General features: G+C 43.4%; 1 protein-coding gene across 1 annotated transcript in view; it reads right to left on the minus strand.

The window, feature by feature from the left end:
* Osbpl10 (oxysterol binding protein like 10) overlaps positions 1–13,412 on the minus strand; it is a 330,111-nt gene that overhangs the window by 214,958 nt on the left and 101,741 nt on the right. Inside the window, exons 2-3 of the mRNA XM_008830466.2 lie at positions 12,414–12,589; positions 7,926–8,005 (exon numbers count right to left, since the gene is read on the minus strand). Coding sequence (XP_008828688.1) covers positions 7,926–8,005; positions 12,414–12,589 — 256 coding nt within the window. The remainder of the gene's footprint in view (positions 1–7,925; positions 8,006–12,413; positions 12,590–13,412) is intronic.

A 13,412-nucleotide genomic window follows, 5' to 3' on the forward strand; every position in this document is an offset into this window, starting at 1 on the left:
AGGGAGGGAGGGAGGGAGAGGAGAATACCAGCTAAGTACAAGCATTTATCTCTCTACTTCCTGATCTGTGATGTGAACACGAAGCCTCTCTCCACCACAGACAGGAGCTGGTCTTACCACCATGCTTTCCCTTCTACCATGGGCTGTATCTCCTGAACCGTGAGCCTAAATAAATCCTTTCTTATGTTTTGATATTTCTTCACAATGATAAGAAAACTAATACACATTCCATGTCACCATTGCCTGGCTGACTCTACTTCCTGATCTGTGATGTGAACACGAAGCCTCTCTCCACCACAGACAGGAGCTGGTCTTACCACCATGCTTTCCCTTCTACCATGGGCTGTATCTCCTGAACCGTGAGCCTAAATAAATCCTTTCTTATGTTTTGATATTTCTTCACAATGATAAGAAAACTAATACACATTCCATGTCACCATTGCCTGGCTGAAAGACGTTACTTAAGTGATCAACATGACGAGTCACATATTAATCCTTACAGGATAAGTGGCCAGGGAGAGGGCATCCAAGCCCAGTTAGCACCAGAGCAGACCCTGCAACACACACTCAGACACAGGTCACCCACAAGTAAATCCACCTTCCATGTCTGGAAGAAAGAAGAAAAAAGAAACCAAAAAAATGTTGAAACCACAATCAAGTAAAAACTCATACCTGCTGTCCAAGTTAACTTTAACTATCAACTTGACACAGCCTAAAGTTATCTAAGTAGAGCCTCAATTGAGGAATTGCCTAGATCAGATTGGCCTGTGGGCATGTCTGTGGAGGACTGTCTTGAATATTAATTGATGAAGGAGGGCTCAGCCCACTGTTAGAAGCACTATCCCTAGGTAGGAGGTCCTGAACCGCATAAGAAAGAAAGCTTGCTGAGAAGAAGCCAGCCTGCAAGCCAGCAACCAAGCAGGCCTCCTCCAAGGTTCCTGCTGTACTTCTGCCTAACCACGAGCCCATAGCAATGAGGCCAGGCAACCACGGGATAAGCCTCTGAAATATATGAGCCAAAATCAACCTTTCCTGGGCTGGAGAGATGGCTCAGTTGGTAAAGCACTTGCCTTGGAAGAACAAAGACCCGAGTTCAATACCCCAGAAGCCACGTTTAAAAAAGCTGAATGTAGTGGTGTGGTGCACAGATGTAATTTCAGCACTGGGGAGGCAGCGACTGGCAGAACCCTGGCACTACTAGTAGTCAGCCTAGCCTACTTAGCAAGTTCCAAGCCAGTGAGACACCCTATCTCAGAAAACAAGGTGGGGCTTGTCTATTTTCCAATAGCTCAGATGGGAAAGCACTTGCCTAGTGTGTGAAGCCCGAAATTCAACTCCTAGCACTGCTAAATGAATTAGGGAGAGGATGCCAGAGGAATAAAACTCAAGGTTGGCATTTAGCTTCCATATGCACATGCATGCCTGTGCACACCTGCATACACGTGCGTACATACATATGTACATACATACATACATATGTACATACATACATATATACATACATACATAACAAGCAAGCAAACCTTTCCTCTACTGTTTTTCTCAAGTATTCTGTCAGAGTGACAAAAGCTGACTAACACAGGTGCTCAGTTGTAGCCTCCTGGTGGGAGCTTCTTCCTGTATAAACCACAGGAGCTGGACCCCATAGCCAGATCTTTATATTTGAAAGGCTAGTACATGTTTTTAAAAGTCTGGAGATTGATTTAAGATCAACCATTTTTGATTTTTTGCAAGAAATGCTACAAGAAGAAAAGGTACCACATAGCCAGTAAAAAGCAAAAATGGAAAAGAATCAGCTATAAAGAGACATACAATAGCAAGGATTAAATTCAAAAGCATTTTTGTAAGTGAAACAGTCAGACATAAAAAAAAAAAACTATATAATCCCATCTGTAGAAAAATCTAGAAAAAGCAAAATTGCAGCTAACAAAGTAGTCAATGGGTGCAGTGACTAAGGGGGAGTGGCCATAAAGAGGTAAGGTGTGAGATGATAGAACTGTGATTACTGTGGTCAATATAGACCAAATATACCCGTCACACTCACTGAAATTTAGACCTAGAAGAATAAATTTTATTGCATGAAAATGACACTTTTGAAAAAAGAATATGACATTTCAATAAACCTCAATTTTTAAAGCCAATTGATTAATCAATACTACCAACATCTTCTATAATGCAAAGGACATTTTTAACCTTCCAAAGGCAAAGAAATACCATATCTGAAAGAACAGGACAGCCTCTCATACGAAATAGAGGCATCTTTGCAGGAAATCCCCTCCTTGCTTTCTCAGTTTCCATCTGTACTGGGCAAACTCTGACCAGGGGCTGATGACAGCCATTCACAGTTCCAGAACTGCAGGTCCGGGCATCTTTTTAATTTCTTTATTTAAATTTGCTTTTATTTTATGTGTATGAGTGTTTTGCTTGGAGGTATATAAGGGCACCCATGTCTTGCAATGCCCACGAAGGCCAGAACAGGGCATTGGATTACCCTTGAACTGAAGTTATGGGTGGTTATCAGTTGCCATGTGGACGCTGAGAGCCAAACCCAGGTCCTCTGCAAGAGCAGCTAATGCTCTTAAGCTCCCAAATTTATTTTTATTATTTTATATTATGTGTATATGTGGGGTGTGTGTGTACATGTGAGTGCAGGTGCTGGTGGAGGCCAGAGGCATCAGAAATCCTTGTAGCTGGAATTACAGGCAGTTGTGAGCTGCCCAACATGGGTGCTGAAACTGAACTCATGTCCTCTGCAAGAGTAGCATGTGCTCTTAATCTCTGAGCCGTCTCTCCAGCCCCACAGACATCTTTAAAGTCTTTATCAGCTCCATAGTCTGAGTTGGAAAAATGATGGCTGTCCCTCATTGACCTGATATGTAGTCAAGGGTTTGTATGTGTGAGAGCGTCTGTGTGTGTACGTGGAGACTAGAGATCAACTTTGGGTGTCCTCCTCAGTCACACTCCATCTTGGCTTTTTTTTTTTTTTTTTTTTGAGATAGATTCTTCCCATAGCCCCAGCTGACCTGTAACTTGCTATGCAGACCAGGCTGGCCTCTATCTCACAGAAATCCACCACCTCTGCCTCTTGAGTGCTGGGATTAAAGGTGTGTGCCACCACACCTGGCTTCCATCTTGTTTTAGAGACAGTGTCTCACTTTTACCTAGAACTCACCCCAGGGATCCACCTGTCTCAGCCTCCCCATGGAATTGCAGGTGCATGCCACCAAGCTTGGCTTTTCTACATGGGTTCTAGGGAGGGAACTCAGGTCCTCATGCTTTCACAGCAAGCACTTTATGAACTGAGCCATCTCCTCAGCCCTGGAAACACTCGATATTAATTGAAATTCTTGAAAAGATAGGACTCCAGGCAGCTGCGGAGACTCTGTTCCCTTATAGTCCACTTGGAGGACTATAGAGATCCACTGAGAGAATGAGGAAGAAGCTCAGGAAAGAGATGGATTAAGCCAGGTGAAGTGGTGCACACCTTTAATCCCAGCACTCGGGAGGTGGATCTCTTTGAGTTCCAGGCCAGCATGGACACACAGTGAGACTCTGTCTCTAAACTAATTAATTAAAATAAAGAAAACAGATCAGCATATAGTCCTAATAACCACACTTCAAGCAAACAGTTAACAAAGAGCAAGTTTCCATTCACCTTAGGCCCACCTTCAATTTTTTTGCTTACTTCTACCTGAGTAGTTGTAGAGGTTTGAATGAGAATGTCCCCCACAGGCTCCAAGTATTTGGACATTTTGTCCCCAGTTGGTGGCACTGTTTTGGGAGGTCTTAGAAGGTGTGACCATGCTGGAGGAAACATGTCACTGGGGGCAGGCTTAGAGAGTTCTTAAGCCTTGCCAGATCTCAAGATGCTTTCTTGCTTCCTGTGCCTGCTTGAAGATATACAGCCTAGCTTTCTCTTCTGCTCCAGCCACCTCTGCCACCATGCCGCCCCACCATGATGCACTGTAATTCTCCTGAAACCATAAGCTCAAATAAACTCTTCCTTCTATAAATTGCTTTGGTCAGTGTTTCTATCACAGAAAGAGAAAGACTTAACACATTTGAGAAGCAAGATCTGTTCACAATGTCAAAATACTTATTCCCTGCATGATCACACCAACTAGCTCCCAGATTAAAAACCCTATAGGCTCACACTTCCAATTTTTTATTTGGGTCCTCTTATGAACACATTAACCAGTAGTATTCCTGTAACGAACCAGAGAACATATACCAAGAAATCAGTCTACCTTCAGGCAGTCTTCGTGTCCTTCTCTTCTCTCCAGCAATTAACCAAATACCAAGATACTCAAGGCTGGCTCCTTCTGCACTTTCCACTCACAGAACAAAGTCCAGATGAACTGGTAACTTACAGTCATAAACAACAAAGTCACTCAAAGAAAGCAATGAAGCATGTTTTCATCATTTTGACATAAGAGAAGCCCTGACTAGGGGCTGGAGATCTGGCTCAGTGGTTAAGAGCACACACTGCTCTTGCGGTAGAGTGGCTCAAAACTACCTATAGCTCCATTTCCAGGGTATCTGATGCCCTCTTCTGGCCTCTGCAGGCACCAGGCATGCATGTGGTACACATACATGCATGCAGGCAAGCAGTCATACAAATTAAATAAATAAAAAAAAAAAAGGAAGGGAAACCTTTACTAAACATAATGTGCATCTAAGAGCCAAAATGAAAATATTCACAAACTTAACTATAAAAATATTAAATGTTCCACTGAGCAAGAAAAAATTCAAGGCCAACTGTATAGTGAGACCTTGTCTCAAAAGTTTTTTAAAAAATCATATAAATGTCCTACTAGGCAGAAAGAATAGAATTAACAGGTTAAAAAAATAAATATCCTTTATAAACAAAGAGCAACTGCAAATCAAAAAGGGAAAAAGAAATCAATAGAAAAACAGGAGAGGAGTACAAAGTAGCAGGTCACATATAAGAAAGATTAGTGAGTTGGAGTGTGGTAGTGAGGGCTTATCATGGGCAAGACTTTGGAAGACCAAAAATTTAAAGAAAAATTTACATGTATTCTATGGATGTTTGAAGACATACTCAGCTGTAGGGATGACTGTAGAAAGGAACAGGAAAATTCCAGGGCACCCATTGTTGACCTGTGCCATCCAAAACTGGACACAAGTAACTATTAAAGTTAATGACTGGGGCATTCAAACTACTGTACTCCAAATTAGTGACAGAGCAAATCAGAGCACCTTTTTGTACTGTATGTATACATGTGAGTGTGGTATATGTGTATGTGTGGGTGGGCCAGCTATGGGCAGAGGCCAGGGGACGACATCAGACGTTCCGCTCTATCACTCTCTGCCTTACTCCCTTGAGACAGGATCTCTCATTGAAGTCAGAATGAGGTTCGTGGACAGCAAATTCCAGAGATCTTCCTGTCTCCATCCTCCACAGTGTTGTGGTCACCAGTGTATACGAAGCCATGCTTAGCCTGTTTTTTACGTGGGTGCTGGGATCTGAACACAGGTCCTCATGCTTTTATCCACTGAGCCACCGAGCCATCTCTCCAGCCCCTACCACAACCTTTTTTTTGGGGGGGGGGGTCTTTTTGAGACAGGGTGTGCCTGTACAGAAAACTTCTATAGAAGATTATTTAAAGACGTTGGCCAGGTGTGGTGGCCATGCCTTTAATCCCAGCACTCAGGAGGCAGAAGCAAGCAGATCTCTGTGAGTTCTAAGCCAGCCTGGTCTACATAGTGAGTTCCAGGCCAGCTGGGGCTACAGGGAGACCCTGTCCTCAAAACAAAACAAAATCTTTAAAGTACAGAATGACACACAACAATGAATTGAGAACAATTATCTCTAGAGTAAACATATCTGGCAGCAAGTGAGGACAAAGCCTTTTTACTTTATGCTCATGTATTTTGTGACAATAAAAGGTGGAAGGTTAGGGATGCAGCTCAGTTGGTAGAATGCCTACCAAGCATGCACAAGGCCCTGGGTTTGTTCTCCAGCACCACATAAATCAGGCATAGCAATGAATGCAGGAAGATGAGAAGTTCAAGGTCATTCTTGGATCCAGAGCAAGTTTGAGATCAGTTGGAACTATGTGAAACCCTATCTTAAATACATATATACATATATATATATATATGAACCAAACCGAACTGCCTGACATATGTAAAATACCAATGCAATGTCCAGAACTCCCTCTGTAATTTCTGGTGGGGGCCAGAAAACAAAGTCAGAAGGGAAATGACTTTAGAAGGGTCCTGCCTGCAGTTTCTGTTCAGGGCCATCCAAGAAGGGTATTACCGCTGAGGGTCACTGTCCAAAGCAAACAGAAGAAAGGGAGTGTCTTTCCAGAAGTAAAATAAATTCAGTGGGAGAAATAAGAATTAGACTTAATCTTCTCTGTATTTGGAGGCAGAGCAGCAAGGCGTAAATCCAGGTATGGTGGCTCCCACCTGGAAACCTCGCACTTGGGGAGGCTGAGGCAAGAGATTTGCAGAGATTTGCCATGAGTTAAAGGCCAGCCTGGGCTACACAGTGACTTCCAGGCCAGTCTATAGATTAGGACCCTTTGTCAAAGGGAGAACAGGGAGGGGAGAGAGGAAAGAGAGGACGGGGAGGAGGTAGACAGGGAAAAAGGGAGAGATTTAACTAAAGCATTTCATGGAACTATTAGCTAGGATGAAAGAGTTTATAGTAAATGACAGGACTAAAGTTTGAAGTGTGGGTCTAGAGGCAGAGCTCAGTGGTAGAGCACTTGCCTGATAAGCACATGCACTTCAACAAAAATAAAAATAAAAATAAATTTTAAAAAGTAGTTTGAAGTGTCTGTCTTTCTATCAACTACATGGAATATGTTTAAAAAAAAAATCATTTGGATACCCTAAGTTTGAACTAATGGAAAAGCCATTTGAGAGTTCATTATAATCAACATTTATTGTTCTGGATAAATATATTTGGTGGTGATGCCTGTAATTTAGTGACTATTCATGCCCCACAATAACCCATGAAAATGTCCACCTTCTGTCTCCCTCACATCTCACACAAGATCTCCCAAGATCCTACAAGCTAAATAAGGCAGACTTGGATGCCAAAATCCCCAAGAACATTTTATTCACTTAGCATCCGGTAGCTTCTTGCAAGCACATAATCAGTGTGAGGTCTGGGTTTTCTTTAAGAATTACTGACACCATCAAGTCTTCCTGAACTATAACTGGTGTAACTGTGCAGTGGGGGCTGCTGCCTCCACAGTGAAGTCACCCACTCAAGCTTCTCCACAGGCCAGTTAGCAGATGCCTGCACTGACAAGACTGAGCAATGAGAGTCTGCAGGCCCCGGCATCTGCACACCTCGGCACTCTACCCACAGGAAAAGTTTGTTTCTTTTGAGACAGCTTTGAATTAAGATGCAGCAGGATGAGGATGAATTCTGTGACAGTGAATAACTTTCACAGTTAGATGAAGGACCGGGGAGACCATTCAGTGGGTAAAGCACTTGCTGTGCAATCATGAGTTCAGATCCCCAGCACCCAAGTAAAATTCCAGCACAGAGGTACATGTCTGTAACCACTGGCACTGAGAGGGGTGGAGACAGGCTGATCCACTGAGCTCAGTAGCCAGCCAGCCTAGCTGAACTAATGAGATCCAGGCTGAGTGAGAGACCCTGCCTCAAACAATCTGGTGCAAAGCAATGAAGAAGACACTTGCACATGTGTGTGTATACCTGCACACACCTGTGCAAAGGCATGAACATGTATACACACACACACACACACACACACACACACACACACATCTGTGCATAGGCATGAACATGTATACACACACACACACACACACACACAAAGTAAGATGCAAAACATCTTTGCCCAAAGAAATGGGTGGCTGGGCTCCAAGCAGCTCCCAGGTGACTCGGAAGCCTCTCTCCCACCCTGGTTACCTACCTTAGGACTTGTTTCCATGTGGTATTTGGCACAAGCTCGAAGCTGAGTCACCCAAAACTGCTTCTCTTTTGCATCAGCAGCTAAAATAGAGAACACAGAGAAAGAAATGCTTGCAGAGATTGTTCGTGAGTGTTATCAACCGACTTTGGCGCCCACCTAAGGGAATAGGGACCTGAGGAGGGAGAGGAAGGAGAGAGGGAAGAGGAAATACAGATCACGGTGTTCTCAAGCAACCTGAACTTACAAAAAGAACCAAATGGCATTGGAACAGAACAGCAAAGTCTCCTAGAGCACACTAAAGTACTCTGAAATGCCTGCTACAGGAGCAATTAGGACTTTTTTTTTTTCAAGATCGTCAGAAAAATTCACTTGGATTTATTTAACCAGGCAGCAGCAGGCAAGGAACATGGCATTCTTTTTAAGTACCTCTAGCTTGTGTGGCTAATAAGAGGATTAAGGTACAGAGCTCTTGCTATCCGAGTTACATGGTAGAATCAGGAGCATTTACAGACTAAGCTAAGCACTCACTTGAATCAGCATCATAGCATGCTCTCAAGGAATCCTGTGATGACTGAACAGAAGAGGATACCAAATGCTGCCCTGGGAAGCCTCAGATTTCACCCATATACATGGGCTGGGGGTGTAGCAATGATGATAATGATGATGATATTATTATTATCATTATCATTATTATTGTTATTAGTGCTGGGCATGGTGGCACATACCTCTAATCCTGGCACTCAGGGGGCAGAAGCAAAGGTTCTCAAGTCCAAGGCCAACAGGGACTTGCAAGTTCCATGCCACTGTGGCTGGATTTCATAGCAAGTTCCATGCCACTGTGGCTGGATTGCACAGTGAGATCATGGTTTTGTTTTTAAAAAGGTAATGACTGGGGCTGAAGAGAAGGCTCAGCAGTTCAGAGCTGCTCTTGCAGAGGACCCAGGTTCAGTTCCCAGAACCCACATTGGGCAGTTCACAACCCCATGTAACTCCAGTTCCAGGGGATCTGACATCCCTTTCCAGCCTCCCCAGGCATCTGCACACACATGGTATACACACACACACACACACACACACACACACACACACACATACACACACACACACTCAGACACATATGCATAAAATAATAAATACTTTTTAAAAATTAAAGGGTCTTGCAGGGGATGTTGCCTGGGAGTTGGCTCAGTTGGTGAAGTACGCACTGCACAAGCATGAGGACCTGAGTTCAAATCCTCAGTACCCACATAAAAAGCCCAGGTACTGTGGCACATGCCTGTAACCCAAGTCCTGGGGATGTAGAGATAGGCAGATCCCTGGAGCTTGCTAGCCAGCCTGTCTAGTTGAATCAGTGAACTCCAGGCTCAGAGAGAGACCCTATCTTGAAAAATAAGCTAGAAAGCAATTGTGAAAGATATCTGATCTTGATCTATGGCCTCCACATGCACATGTATACACACACACACACACACACACACACACACACCCTCATGCACATATACAAATGCACAAATAAAGGTTTGAAGGACAAAGAGAGAAGAAGATTAAAGTACTTGTTTATCATTTGTCATATTCTTTCATTTATACCCATAGATCAAATAATATACATTATTCTTAATTATCATGGTCATAAAATGAGTTCCAATAAAACATAAACCATTAATTTAACTGCAATTAACTACATAAATACTATTATAAACTTATAAATGTTAATTATGCAAAAAATCCAATGGAAATTATACTTGTTTACAAAAATGAAACTGAATGTCATTTTATCAAAATTCAACTTCAGCTTGAACTTCCAAGTAAAGAAATCTAGAGTTAGAGAATGGGTGGCATGTGATGTCACATGCCTATAATCCCAGCAACCCAAGAGGCTGAGAAAGAGTACTGCTGTAAGCATGAAGCTAGCCTGGGCTACAGAGCAAGTTCCAGGCCAGCCTGGGCTGTAGTGTGAAACTCTTGTCTTAAATGAACGCAAAAACAAAAGAAAGAAAAAAGGGAGGGAGGGAGGGAGGAAAGAAGGAAGAATAGGGGAAAGGGAAAGAATGAGAGAGGAAGAGGGAGACAAGAAAAAGGAAATAAAGAAGAAAAAGAGAGAGAATGAATGAATGAATGAATCAATCAATCAATCAATCAATCAATCTTGGGCATGGTCCCATTTGGGCCTTTCGAAATCCCGTATGATTTGCTTGTCAGGAGGCCTGTTGCACAAATATGATAAGCAAGGTGTAAAGACAGAGGAAATTAACATCCAAAGGCAAAGAAAACATCATTCAAAGTTTCTGCATCAAAAATATTCCCCAAAGCCATGCTGTTCATCATCCCAAACCAAGTTTATCACGTACAGAGAAATGAGAAATGACCATGAGCACCAAGCGAGACAGGCCACGGAGAAGCTGTAACACTCAAAATCTGTGCTGCCATTTTTGAAGTTGGTAAAATTTCAGCTAAATTTAGCACTTGTGACTATTTCATAGAGGCAGTAAAGCTTTTGGACTTGCTATTGAAAGTGCTACTTAATAAAAACCTGGGGGCACTGGAGATGGCCCAGTTGTGCTCTTGCAGAGAACCCAAGTGCAGTTCCCAGCACCCACATGGCAGCTCACAACCACCTGTAACTCCAGCTCTAAAGGATCTGACACCCTCTTCTGGCCTCTTCAAGCACTGCACTCATGTGCACAAACCTCCACACAGACACATAATTAGAAATAAAAATAAAATATTTTTAAAAATAAAAAAACTGGATTTTAATAATCCACAGAATGTTATTAACAACTCATGGACAAATTGAGATGGCTCATCTATGGAACAAACTGAAGTTTCTTTCGTGTGGCTTTGTGCCACTTTATAAACCACAGATGGGGTGGATGCCATTACATTTTTCCTTACTATAGTTTCTGTGCTGACAATTTATTAAGCAACAAATGGCAAAGTGAAAACAAGGACCACATAAATCCCGCCATCTGGAAGGCACTCGGTGTGAATCCCCAAAAAGAGCAAGAAACAGTCACACAGTTCAGAAAAAAATTCTTCAACTGCAGGCACTTTTATTTCATAGGCCTTTGAGTTGTTTTATAGGTTCTGAGCTAGAGTTTGTATCTAGATAATACAGAGAGAGTAACTTATGCCATCTCTGGGGTCATAATGTTTGGCAGTAGAACAAGTGAAAATTGAACTGAGAGGCGGAAATCCAGACCCTCACTCAGTGTTGGTCTACAGCAGTCAGGCCTCAGTGTGGGTCCACAGCATTCAGGCCTCAGTGTGGGTCCACAGCATTCAGGCCTCAGTGTGGGTCCACAGCATTCAGGCCTCAGTGTGCGTCCACAGCATTCAGGCCTCAGTGTGCGTCCACAGCATTCAGGCCTCAGTGTGCGTCCACAGCAGTCAGGCCTCAGTGTGGGTCCACAGCAGTCCCTGGCACAGTCCAAGGACACTGACAAGGCCCTGTCTCTGGTTCTTTGCTCTTACTTGGGCAAAGAAAACTGTTATATAAAAAAGCAAAATTGGGGAGAAATAGGAACAAAATACATTCTATGAAATTAATTTTTGTTGTTTTGAGACAGGGTCTTCCTAAAGCCCTAGCTGGCCTGGAATTCACTATGTAGACCAGGCTGGCCTTGAGCTCACAGAGATCCTCCTGCCTCTGACTCCGAAGTGCTGAGATTAAAAGTGTGAGCCACCATGCCTGGCTAATTTTTTCTTTAGAAAAATGAAGGCAAAAGGAAGAATTGTACCTAACATGGCCCAGATTTGCTCAGATCTTAAATAACAAATCCTCTCTCTCTCTCTCTCTTCTCTCTTCTCTCTGTCTCCTTCTCTGTGGGGTGTGTGTGTGTGTGTTGGCTAATCTTAACTGGATTTAGAATCACCATGGAAACACTTCTGAATGTGTAAGGCATTTACACAGAGGATGAAAGACCCACCCTAAGTGTGCAACACCATCCTGCAGGCTGGAATGCCTACTGAATAAACAGGAGAAAGCAGGCTGAGCACCAGCGTTCACCTCTCTCTGCTTCCTGACTGTGAACACCATGTCACACACAGTGTCATGCTCCTGCCACCATGCCTTCCTGTCATGTTGGAACTGTAACCCTCAAACTTTGGGAAGAGGGTATATAATAGAGGCCCTTAAAGGGTTTGCTTTGTATTTATAGCACAGTCCCCAGCAGGATATTAAAGTGAAGCTTCATGTAAAACAAGTGTGTATGGGTGTGTGTGTGTGTGTGTGTGTGTGTCTATGTCTGTGTATGCACATGTATGCATCACAGACACATGTGGGAAGTCAGGGAACAAGTTGCTGGAGTCAGTTCATCCTTCCACCATGTGGAACCCAGGAATTGAACTCATGTCCTCAGCCTTGGCAGCAGAAGCCTTTACGGAGTAAGCCATCTCATCGACCCTAAAGGTGATTTTTTTTTTCAATCACAAAAACAAGAGAGCCACCACCTGTAAAGCAGCCACAAGGCCCCCAGGATGAGAACTTACCTCTCAGTTTATACATCTCTCCGTTGGCAGAGTACACGACCAGCATGTGGGGCGCTTCATCACTCAGGGACACAATGGCTCCAGATAAAGACAGGACTCCTCGTGGCTTCTGGTGCTTGCTCTGTTCATTCACAAAATACTGCAGGAGGCCAGCCTCAAAGTCCAGCACAAAGTACCTGAACAGAAAGACCACAGCACGTCACTTCTCTCTCCAGCCAGTTCCTCCAAAGCACAGAAGACTAAGACCATCCCAAGGATGATATCAGGACACCTAATCCACAGAGCCCAAGAGAACTCTTCCCAGGGCTCCACAGAAATGACCCACATAAAGAGACAGCATCAGATTCTGAAACCAGATGGACATTGGAATGTATTCATTAACTAAGCTCTTAGGAGACCACTCATTTTCAACAACCTATAAGGTAAGACTGTCACCAGACAGCATCTGAAAATCACCCCCTTCTTATCATCCCCACCAATGTATTTGGTAGATGCCTTGACTTATGATGTTGTTGCTGTTCTATGACTATAAAAGTTCATGTCTCATTCCTATTGAGGCATGTGTCATTTGGGCCAACTTGCATCTGTGTTCCTAGTCTTATCACTCACATTTGGCTCAGAATAAGCTCTCTTTGAGGCCAGAGAAATGGCTCAATGGTTATCTTGCAGGGACATGGGTTCAATTCCCAATTCCCACATGGTGGCTAATGACTGTAACTCCAGTTCCAGGGGATTCAACATCTTCTTCTGGCCTCTGTGGTCATTGCATGCATGTGGTACACTTAAACACATGCAGGTAAAACACTTAGACACATAAAATAAAAATAAATATATATATTTTTAAAGACAGGGTCTCAGCTGGGCGTGGTGGCACACACCTTTAATCCCAGCACTTGGGAGGCAGAGGTAGGCAGATCTCTGGGAGTTCAAGGCCAGCTTGGTCTACATAGTGAGTTCCAGGCCAGCTGGGGCTACTGGGAGACCCTGTCTCAAAAAGAC

The sequence above is a fragment of the Nannospalax galili genome, unplaced genomic scaffold (genome assembly GCF_000622305.1).
Source record: "Nannospalax galili isolate Female #2095 unplaced genomic scaffold, S.galili_v1.0 scaffold695, whole genome shotgun sequence".
Taxonomy (NCBI): domain Eukaryota; kingdom Metazoa; phylum Chordata; class Mammalia; order Rodentia; family Spalacidae; genus Nannospalax; species Nannospalax galili.